This window comes from Epargyreus clarus, unplaced genomic scaffold (assembly GCF_041222505.1).
Source record: "Epargyreus clarus isolate Ecla_fem2 unplaced genomic scaffold, WU_Ecla_fem_2.2 ptg000012l, whole genome shotgun sequence".
Taxonomy (NCBI): Eukaryota; Metazoa; Arthropoda; class Insecta; order Lepidoptera; family Hesperiidae; genus Epargyreus; species Epargyreus clarus.
Window position 1 is genome coordinate 8,028,993 of NW_027332220.1, and position 11,760 is coordinate 8,040,752.

Sequence of the window (11,760 nt, forward strand, 5' to 3'; positions counted from 1 at the left end):
TCTGTAAAAATGTTTTTATTTGGCAAGAATTAAAAAAAAATAACTTACTAATAAGCCGTTTGTGGCTTCATTAAATTTCAAGGCGGCGAAGTATCTTTACTAATCTATGCTTGGAGTCTAGAGTTTGATCCTAATCCCTATAAATGGGGTAAAGATTAAAATGTTTGTAAAGTGTAAATAATCATGATTGTATTAGAAAAAAATGTTGTCCTAAGAATAATAGCAAGGTAGGCATGGGTGTAGCTATATATATGGTAAGAGAGGGAGTGGGGGAAGGGTCCTCCTGTTTCAATATTTATTGACAGCCTATTTTAATAGGGAGTCCAGAATAAATAATTACTGAAATTTATGAGCGAAAATGGTGCTCCTTTGAGCAGATTGCCTTTTTTAGCTCTCCCAAACACCTCTTATATACGCCCATGAAGGTAGGTAAATTTCTAGTACATTGGTAAGTAAGCGGGTAGGATCATATCGCTCGAAATACGCCTCTTTACTCTTAAACACGCAAATTATCACAAGTTTTGCCGAGAGGTATCCATTATAGGGATTGTAAGGAAATCCTTACCTAGAAAATGTATGTATATGCTAGGTTCAAATTAGAAATCTGTAGATAGAACTTGATCTGTCTTCATTTGAAGGAAGATAGCATGAATTTGCACTTTGGCCATAAAGAATATGATTCTGTTTTAACTTTGGCCATGATAACTTTTTTATAATAAAATTGTCATTCATTCAATATAAAATATGTAAGAAATCTTGATTGTAATGATAGTAATCCTACACATAATTCTTGCATAATAATGTATAGGAATATATCAAAATTATTATACGTAGATAAGTATTTATAATAATTAATTAAATACTTTATTTGTTAGCAAGTATTTGTTGCAGCTTTAGGGTATTTCCTAAAAAATATAAGAAATAAATACGTTAGAATCTCAACTTCGTCAAAACACATAGAAGTATATTACTTATGATTATGATTTTTTTTATTTATTTTGATTTCGTTCAACGCCATTTACTATCAAAATAAATATAAAATCATTTTGACAAAAAGTGGAGTTGGCTCATTTGCCAACTAAGGTATCGAATAATGTTTTCAAATTTCAAACTAAAGAGTATAATTTACCAAAAATTACACACTTGGGCATTAAAGGACATTTTTCGGCAACTGCATGACATTTTTTGAAATTTTGTTTTTTTTTGGTTTTTTTCAGACAAAGATCTTACAGAGGCCATTATACCTAAACTATGAAGTTTACTTTAAACTAGTGATAAAATGATGTTTGAATCTTTATATTTAATATTGTTTGCGAATGGTGTATGCTTATTGATCAAAGATAAACTTGTTAACTTGTTTTTACTTATTTAAGAGTTTGCTGCTTCTACTTTGTTTGATTAAAATATAAAATTAATACAAAAATATTGAGTGTTTTATTGAAGAACATCATCATCAACCTGAAACTGTCCCACTGCTAGGCACAGGTCTCCTCTCAGAATAAGAAGAATTAGGTGATAGTCCACTGCGCTGGCCATGTGTGAATTGGTACTTCACATACCTTTGAAAACTTTTTTAAGATTTTTCAGGCACGCATGTTTCCTCACGATATTTTCCTTCACAGTTTAAGCAAATCATAATTAATTTGTAATACCATTATCAAACAGAACTCGTTACATATATATGGTACAGTGACAATAACAGAAGTAGCAAATGCAGTTAAGCTGTTGGTGAGTGGCCACTGTTGCCCATAGAAATCTGCAATCAATACCAAATAATCTCTTGACCTGCAGACCTGAGGATGGCTTCAGATACATTGCTAACCTTGAGGATTTCTTGTTAATAATGAATCTATCCAAAGTTTTGCCTGTCAAAGATCGACCTTTGACAAGTTATGTATACTAGAATTTGTTGTGACGACCCGCGTGGCGGAGCGGCCACCATACCGGTCTGACGCGCAAAAGGTCCCGGGTTCGATCCCCAGCCAGACAGATATCTAAATGATGAATTTAGATTTCTGGGTCTGGGTGTTGTGTGTCCACGGCACCCACGACACAGGGAATCCTAATGTGGGGCTGTGAGTGTAGAATGCGTTTGTTTGTTAAATTTCAATCTTCTGGAGGTGAAATTTGGATAGTGTTCTATTTCTATTTATAATTAATTATTTCTACAAAAAGGCATCTTTTTATTGCATTGGTCATGTTACATGTATAACAAAATCTTCAAGAGTAAGAAAAGAACATTTCAAACAGAATCTATATTAAATAATAAATGTACACTTTGCTAATTGTTTAATGTTAATGCTTTCCCTTACAACTTATTTACTAGTAATGTTTGTCCCATTCGTAAACTTGTCCTGGTGTTGGCACAACATTTTTGACTCCTCGGGGTGCACTAAAACAAATTGAATTAAATCAGTACCTATATAATATTACTTTTTTTATTAAGTCAGATATTACAGAATTTATGCAATAATTTATTGCATATATTGTATAGCATGTGCAATAAAAAAATGTTTATAATATTACTTCTAGAAGTACTGTTAGTAATTTTTGTTTCATGCCATTTTTTCAAGTACAGTAATATCTTGACTTATGCAAACCTGGAGTTATACAATTTTCAAGTCTCAGCGATTCATCTTTTGTTTTAGCGACATCTCTCTAGCAACTCTCAATAACCAATTATAGACTTACTGCTCCCAAATTATTGCTCAATTAATTTATATGTATGCAATTGTTGCGCACAGGCAGCGCATAGTTACAAGGGAGATCATATCATAATGATGTTATTTATATGTGAAATCGTACCCTCTGACTTATGCCAATTCGACTTATGTGGTTATCGCTCAGTCTCACCTACCGCTTAAGTATGGGGTATTACTGTACTGTTAAAATATTATACTTTTGTCACCTTTATTCAAAATATGCAAAAAATAAATAGGAATTGTAGATCTATCCAAATACTCACTCTTTGTCCGATACATCGACTAGAAGTTTCTGTGTGAGGTCCAAAGGCGGCGCCACCTCGCGACGAGCGTCACGAGTATAGTAGTAGTTGTGTGCATGCCTGAAAAATTTATTTGTTATACTTTTTAAGAAAGGCTAAGAAAGGGTTTTAAGAAAACCTAAGTGGTGAAGTGGTCACCAAACCAGTCCGCAATGTAGTGAGTTCTGCGTTCCATCCCCAACCGGATTTGAATTAAAATGATGAATTTGGATCTAAAAGATAACAATATATTTCTGTTCTGGTATTTGTGTATTTTCATCCATTTCAAGCATTCCTTTTCTTATCATCTGTTTATATGGTAATTTTTAAATAACATAAATTGCAAGTTATGTGGCTACAATCTAAATTAAAATATTTTTAAATTTGCACATGAAAATTTTCAGAAATAAGACGCAAATGTTTACTATGTCAAAGATATAAACAATCCTTACTTATGGGTAGGGCCGTCGGGAATTTCTGGTGGTGGTTGAGTCCTCGCAGACAGGAGAGGCTCAAAACGTAAGGCAAGAGTATGCTTCCTCTACAATATTAAAAGAAAACATCAGCAAAACAAGAACATTTGGAGGTTACATAATAATACAATTAAACAAAAAATACTTACTCCGAGTAGGAAATTCCTTAAAGATTGCAAAATAGGCGAAATATCACGTAAAGGTACCTTTGCCTTACTCATTTTTAGTTTTAATTCTCGTTTATTTCCGATTAATACACCAATTTTCTCAGATGACTGAAAGTCAATACATCTGTTAAGTGACTGACAGAGGGTGTCATTGTCAATGTCAACTTATTTTTTAAATCCCGTTTCGTCGCCTTGGATACATATTTTTTTAGCCTAACTACTGCATTCTTTAAAATCATGTAATCTTAGATATATTGTAATCTTTTGGAATACAAAACAATTGGATTCTCAGATAATGGAAATCAAACTTTGTGTTCTTGGGTGAAAACAGTAATTAGAGGATCTTCTTAGTTTAAGTTGTTTATGATTGTTCAATTGGGGTGTCCGTGAAACTAGCACAGCATTTGCCAGCAGAGCACTAAAAAATGAGAGTTCTATTCGCATGCACATGAGTTCTATAGTTCCTGATAGTTTTCAGGGATAGTTCTGGCGATTTCACGGAGATAAAGCAGAATGAAATAATGCTCTGCTAACTTCACACAGCAGAGCATTTTCTACAAAATTAAAAAAAAAGCTATTGATTAGTGTAATTAGCTAATACCTGGAGTTCCTAATAGTTTTCAGTGATAGTTCTCGCGAAATAAACTTAAAAAATAATTTATTGATAAAATAAATTGACAAAAATTTAACCAAAAAAAATCTGCAAAAAGGTTATTTAAAAGTGGAAACTCGTCGATTTTGCAAAGCTTAGTAAAAAAATGATACATTTGTACAATAACTGACCCAGGAACTCACACTAAAGTGCCTGCACAGCATACTAGAATAGTACAAATCGGAAAGATTTTCGACAAAACTTTTTTAATATTATTTTCACGTACCCAGGGGGAAGAACTCAGCGGTTTTACATAGGCTAGTAATATGGCTACAATTTAAAAAATAACCAATCCCAGAACTCACACTAAAGTGCCAGCAGAGCATACTAGAATAACAAAAATCGGATGGAATTTCGACAAATATTTTTTTTTCAATCATGTCCTCGTAACCAGATGACGAGAACTCATCGGTTTTATGTAGACTAGATACATAGCTACAATTTCAAAATACAACCAATCCCAGAACTCACAATAAAGTGCCAGCAGAGCATACTAGAATAACAAAAATCGGATGGATTTTCGACAAATATTTTTTTAAAATTATTTACACGTAACCAGATGACGGGAACTCATCGGCTTTATGTAGACTAAAAACATAGCTACAATTTAGAAATATAACCAATCCCAGAACTCACACTAAAGTGCCAGCAGAGCATACTAGAATAGCAAAAATCGGATGGATTTTCGACAAATATTTTACTTAAATTATTTACACGTAACCAGATGACGGGAACTCATCGGCTTTATGTAGACTAAAAACATAGCTACAATTTAAAAATATAACCAATCCCAGAACTCACACTAAAGTGCCAGCAGAGCATACTAGAATAGCAAAAATCGGATGGATTTTCGACAAATATTTTTTTTCAATCATGTCTACGTAACCAGATGGCGGGAACTCATCGGTTTTATGTAGACTAGTAACATAGCTACAGTTAAAAAATATAACTAATCCCAGAACTCACACTAAAGTGCCAGCAGAGCATGCTAGAAAAACAAAAATCGGATGGATTTTCGACAAATATTTTATTTAAATTATTTACACGTAACCAGATGACGGGAACTCATCGGCTTTATGTAGACTTAAAACATAGCTACAATTTAAAAATATAACCAATCCCAGAACTCACACTAAAGTGCCAGCAGAGCATACTAGAATAGCCAACGTCGGATGGATTATCGCCAAATATTTTTTTTCAATCATGTCCACGTAACCAGATGGCAAGAACTCACCGGTTTTATGTAGACTAGTAACATATCTACAATTTAAAAATATAACCAATCCCAGAACTCACACTAAAGTGCCAGCAGAGCATACTAGAATAGCCAAAATCGGATGGATTATCGACAAATATATTTTTACAATCATGTCCACGTAACCAGATAGCGGGAAGTGATCGGTTTTATATAGACTAATAATATAACTACAATTTAAAAATATAACCGATCCCAGAACTCACACTAAAGTGCCAGCAGAGCATACTAGAATAACAAAAATCGGATGGATTTTCGACAAATATTTTTTTTTTCAATCATGTCCACGTAACCAGATACAATTATTGTTGGCTACTGGCTACAATTATTTGTTGAAAATCCATCCGATTTTTGCTATTCTAGTATGCTCTGCTGGCACTTTAGTGTGAGTTCTGGGATTGGTTGTATTTTTAAATTGTAGCTTTGTTACTAGTATACATAAAACAGATGAGTTCTCGCCATCTGGTTACGAGGTCATGATTGAAAAAAAAATATTTGTCGAAATTCCATCCGATTTTTGCTATTCTAGTATGCTCTGCTGGCACTTTAGTGTGAGTTCTGGGATTGGTTGTATTTTTAAATAATAGCTATGTTACTAGTCTACATAAAACCGATGAGTTCCCGCCATCTGGTTACGTGGACATGATTGAAAAAAATATTTGTCGAAATTCCATCCGATTTTTGCTATTCTAGTATGCTCTGCTGGCACTTTAGTGTGAGTTCTGGGATTGGTTATATTTTTAAATTGTAGCTTTGTTTCTAGTCTACATAAAACCGATGAGTTCTCGCCATCTGGTTACGAGGACATGATTGAAAAAAAAATATTTGTCGAAATTCCATCCGATTTTTGCTATTCTAGTATGCTCTGCTGGCACTTTAGTGTGAGTTCTGGGATTGGTTGTATTTTTAAATTGTAGCTTTGTTACTAGTATACATAAAACAGATGAGTTCTCGCCATCTGGTTACGAGGTCATGATTGAAAAAAAATATTTGTCGAAATTCCATCCGATTTTTGCTATTCTAGTATGCTCTGCTGGCACTTTAGTGTGAGTTCTGGGATTGGTTATATTTTTAAATTGTAGCTATGTTTCTAGTCTACATAAAACCGATGAGTTCCCGCCATTTGGTTACGATGACATGATTGAAAAAAAATATTTGTCGAAATTCCATCCGATTTTTGCTATTCTAGTATGCTCTGCTGGCACTTTAGTGTGAGTTCTGGGATTGGTTGTATTTTTAAATTGTAGCTTTTTTACTAGTCTATATAAAACCGATGAGTTCCCGTCATCTGGTTACGTGAAAATAATTTAAATAAAATATTTGTCGAAAATCCATCCGATTTTTGTTATTCTAGCATGTTCTGCTGGCACTTAAGTGCAAGTTCTGGGATTAGTTATATTTTTAAATTATAGCTATGTTACTAGTCTACATAAAACCGATGAGTTCCCGCCATCTGGTTACGTGGACATGATTGAAAAAAATATTTGTCGAAATTCCATCCGATTTTTGCTATTCTAGTATGCTCTGCTGGCACTTTAGTGTGAGTTCTGGGATTGGTTGTATTTTTAAATTGTAGCTTTGTTACTAGTCTACATAAAACCGATGAGTTCCCGTCATCTGCTTACGTGAAAATAATTTAAATAAAATATTTGTCGAAAATCCATCCGATTTTTGTTATTCTAGCATGCTCTGCTGGCACTTAAGTGCAAGTTCTGGGATTAGTTATATTTTTAAATTGTAGCTATGTTACTAGTCTACATAAAACCGATGAGTTCTCGCCATCTGGTTACGAGGACATGATTGAAAAAAAATATTTGTCGAAATTCCATCCGATTTTTGCTATTCTAGTATGCTCTGCTGGCACTTTTGTGTGAGTTCTGGGATTGGTTATATTTTTAAATTGTAGCTTTGTTTCTAGTCTACATAAAACCGATGAGATCTCGTCATCTGGTTATGAGGACATGATTGAAAAAAAAATATTTGTCGAAATTCCATCCGATTTTTGCTATTCTAGTATGCTCTGCTGGCACTTTAGTGTGAGTTCTGGGATTGGTTATATTTTTAAATTGTAGCTTTGTTTCTAGTCTACATAAAACCGATGAGTTCTCGTCATCTGGTTACGAGGTCATGATTGAAAAAAAATATTTGTCGAAAATCCATCCGATTTTTGCTATTCTAGTATGCTCTGCTGGCACTTTAGTGTGAGTTCTGGGATTAGTTATATTTTTAAATTGTACCTATGTTACTAGTCTACATAAAACCGATGAGTTCCCGCCATCTGGTTACGTGGTCATGATTGAAAAAAAAATATTTGTCGAAAATCCATCCGATTTTTGCTATTCTAGTATGCTCTGCTGGCACTTTAGTGTGAGTTCTGGGATTGGTTATATTTTTAAATTGTACCTATGTTACTAGTCTACATAAAACCGATGAGTTCCCGCCATCTGGTTACGTGGTCATGATTGAAAAAAAAATATTTGTCGAAAATCCATCCGATTTTTGCTATTCTAGTATGCTCTGCTGGCACTTTAGTGTGAGTTCTGGGATTGGTTATATTTTTAAATTGTAGCTTTGTTTCTAGTCTACATAAAACCGATGAGATCTCGTCATCTGGTTATGAGGACATGATTGAAAAAAAAATATTTGTCGAAATTCCATCCGATTTTTGCTATTCTAGTATGCTCTGCTGGCACTTTAGTGTGAGTTCTGGGATTGGTTATATTTTTAAATTGTAGCTTTGTTTCTAGTCTACATAAAACCGATGAGTTCTCGCCATCTGGTTACGAGGTCATGATTGAAGAAAAAATATTTGTCGAAATTCCATCCGATTTTTGCTATTCTAGTATGCTCTGCTGGCACTTTAGTGTGAGTTCTGGGATTGGTTGTATTTTTAAATTGTAGCTTTGTTTCTAGTCTACATAAAACCGATGAGTTCCCGCCATCTGGTTACGATGACATGATTGAAAAAAAATATTTGTCGAAATTCCATCCGATTTTTGCTATTCTAGTATGCTCTGCTGGCACTTTAGTGTGAGTTCTGGGATTGGTTGTATTTTTAAATTGTAGCTTTTTTACTAGTCTATATAAAACCGATGAGTTCCCGTCATCTAGTTACGTGAAAAGAATTTAAATAAAATATTTGTCGAAAATCCATCCGATTTTTGTTATTCTAGCATGTTCTGCTGGCACTTAAGTGCAAGTTCTGGGATTAGTTATATTTTTAAATTATAGCTATGTTTCTAGTCTACATAAAACCGATGAGTTCCCGCCATCTGGTTACGTAGACATGATTGAAAAAAAATATTTGTCGAAAATCCATCCGATTTTTGCTATTCTAGTATGCTCTGCTGGCACTTTAGTGTGAGTTCTGGGATTGGTTGTATTTTTAAATTGTAGCTTTGTTACTAGTCTACATAAAACCGATGAGTTCCCGTCATCTGGTTACGTGAAAATAATTTAAATAAAATATTTGTCGAAAATCCATCCGATTTTTGTTATTCTAGCATGCTCTGCTGGCACTTAAGTGCAAGTTCTGGGATTAATTATATTTTTAAATTGTAGCTATATTTCTAGTCTACATAAAACCGATGAGTTCTCGCCATCTGGTTACGAGGTCATGATTGAAGAAAAAATATTTGTCGAAATTCCATCCGATTTTTGCTATTCTAGTATGCTCTGCTGGCACTTTAGTGTGAGTTCTGGGATTGGTTGTATTTTTAAATTGTAGCTTTGTTTCTAGTCTACATAAAACCGATGAGTTCCCGCCATCTGGTTACGTAGACATGATTGAAAAAAAATATTTGTCGAAAATCCATCCGATTTTTGCTATTCTAGTATGCTCTGCTGGCACTTTAGTGTGAGTTATGGGATTGGTTGTATTTTTAAATTGTAGCTTTGTTACTAGTCTACATAAAACCGATGAGTTCCCGTCATCTGGTTACGTGAAAATAATTTAAATAAAATATTTGTCGAAAATCCATCCGATTTTTGTTATTCTAGCATGCTCTGCTGGCACTTAAGTGCAAGTTCTGGGATTAATTATATTTTTAAATTGTAGCTATGTTACTAGTATACATAAAACAGATGAGTTCTCGCCATCTGGTTACGAGGTCATGATTGAAAAAAAAAATTGTCGAAAATCCATCCGATTTTTGCTATTCTAGAATGGTCTGCTGGCACTTTAGTGTGAGTTCTAGGATTGGTTGTATTTTTAAATTGTAGCTATATTTCTAGTCTACATAAAACCGATGAGTTCTCGCCATCTGGTTACGAGGTCATGATTGAAGAAAAAATATTTGTCGAAATTCCATCCGATTTTTGCTATTCTAGTATGCTCTGCTGGCACTTTAGTGTGAGTTCTGGGATTGGTTGTATTTTTAAATTGTAGCTTTGTTTCTAGTCTACATAAAACCGATGAGTTCCCGCCATCTGGTTACGTAGACATGATTGAAAAAAAATATTTGTCGAAAATCCATCCGATTTTTGCTATTCTAGTATGCTCTGCTGGCACTTTAGTGTGAGTTCTGGGATTGGTTGTATTTTTAAATTGTAGCTTTGTTACTAGTCTACATAAAACCGATGAGTTCCCGTCATCTGGTTACGTGAAAATAATTTAAATAAAATATTTGTCGAAAATCCATCCGATTTTTGTTATTCTAGCATGCTCTGCTGGCACTTAAGTGCAAGTTCTGGGATTAGTTATATTTTTAAATTGTAGCTATGTTACTAGTCTACATAAAACCGATGAGTTCCTGCCATCTGGTTACGTGGACATGATTGAAAAAAAAATATTTGTCGAAAATCCATCCGATTTTTGCTATTCTAGTATGCTCTGCTGGCACTTTAGTGTGAGTCCTGGGATTGGTTGTATTTTTAAATTGTAGCTATGTTTCTAGTCTACATTAAACCGATGAGTTCTCGCCATCTGGTTACGAGGACATGATTGAAAAAAAATATTTGTCGAAATTCCATCCGATTTTTGCTATTCTAATATGCTCTGCTTGCACTTTAGTATGAGTTCTTGGATTGGTTATATTTTTAAATTGTAGCGTTGTTTCTAGTCTACATAAAACCGATGAGTTCTCGTCATCTGGTTACGAGGACATGATTGAAAAAAAATATTTGTCGAAATTCCATCCGATTTTTGCTATTCTAGTATGCTCTGCTGGCACTTTAGTGTGAGTTCTGGGATTGGTTATATTTTTAAATTGTAGCTTTGTTACTAGTCTACATAAAACCGATGAGTTCCCGCCATCTGGTTACGTGGACATGATTGAAAAAAAATATTTGTCGAAAGTCCATCCGATTTTTGTTATTCTAGTATGCTCTGCTGGCACTTTAGTGAGAGTTCTGGGATTGGTTATATTTTTAAGTTGTAGCTATGTTACTAGTCTATATAAAACCGATGAGTTCCCGCTATCTAGTTACGTGGAAATAATTAAACAAAAATATTTGTCGAAACTCCATCCGATTTTTGTTATTCTAGTATGCTTTGCTGGCACTTTAGTGTGAGTTCTGGGATTGGTTATATTTTTAAATTGTAGCCATATTACTAACCTATGTAAAACCGCTGAGTTCCTTCCCCCTGGGTACGTGCATATAATATTAAAAAAAGTTTTGTCGAAAATCTTTCCGATTTGTACTATTCTAGTATGCTGTGCTGGCACTTTAGTGTGAGTTCCTGGGTCAGTTATTGTACAAATGTATCATTTTATTACTAGGCTTTGCAAAATCGACGATTTTCCACTTTTAAATAACCTTTTTGCATATTTTTTTTTTGGTTAAATTTTTGTCAATTTATTTTATCAATAAATTATTTTTTAAGTTTATTTCGCGAGAACTATCACTGAAAACTATTAGGAACTCCAGGTATTAGCTAATTACACTAATCAATAGCTTTTTTTTCAATTTTGTAGAAAATGCTCTGCTGTGTGAAGTTAGCAGAGCATTATTTCATTCTGCTTTATCTCCGTGAAATCGCCAGAACTATTCCTGAAAACTATCAGGAACTATAGAACTCATGTGCATGCGAATAGAACTCTCATTTTTTAGTGCTCTGCTGGCAAATGCTGTGCTAAGTTCACCAACATTCAATTGGGTACTTGACAGTTATAACAATAAAATATGAAATATGTTGGATATGATAGCTTATAAGTAAACATAAATTATGCAGTATTTCGTTTATTTTTTAATACGTTCTAAGTATTTTAATTTTTCAAAAGAAATTTTCG

The 11,760-nt window shown here is 33.8% G+C and overlaps 1 protein-coding gene across 1 annotated transcript; it reads right to left on the reverse strand.

Moving 5' to 3' along the window:
* Positions 1-2,240: 2,240 nt before the first annotated feature.
* Positions 2,241-3,769, reverse strand: LOC140746538 (NADH dehydrogenase [ubiquinone] 1 alpha subcomplex subunit 7). The gene is made up of 4 exons (XM_073078692.1): positions 3,606-3,769; positions 3,436-3,524; positions 2,966-3,064; positions 2,241-2,392 (listed from the first exon to the last, which is right to left on the reverse strand). Exons 1-4 carry the CDS (start codon positions 3,675-3,677, stop codon positions 2,323-2,325), a joined length of 330 nt encoding a protein of 109 aa, XP_072934793.1. The 5' UTR covers positions 3,678-3,769; the 3' UTR covers positions 2,241-2,322.
* Between the last annotated feature and the right edge of the window lie 7,991 nt (positions 3,770-11,760).

Bases quoted from the DNA above. Each gene is read 5' to 3' on its own strand.
- LOC140746538 (XM_073078692.1), bottom strand. From the start codon at position 3,677: ATGAGTAAGGCAAAGGTACCTTTACGTGATATTTCGCCTATTTTGCAA. The intron at 3,525-3,605 runs GTAAGTATTTTT...TTAATATTGTAG, and splicing joins TAAGGAATTTCCTACTCGGA to AGGAAGCATACTCTTGCCTT. The intron at 2,393-2,965 runs GTGAGTATTTGG...AATTTGTTTTAG, and splicing joins GTCGATGTATCGGACAAAGA to TGCACCCCGAGGAGTCAAAA.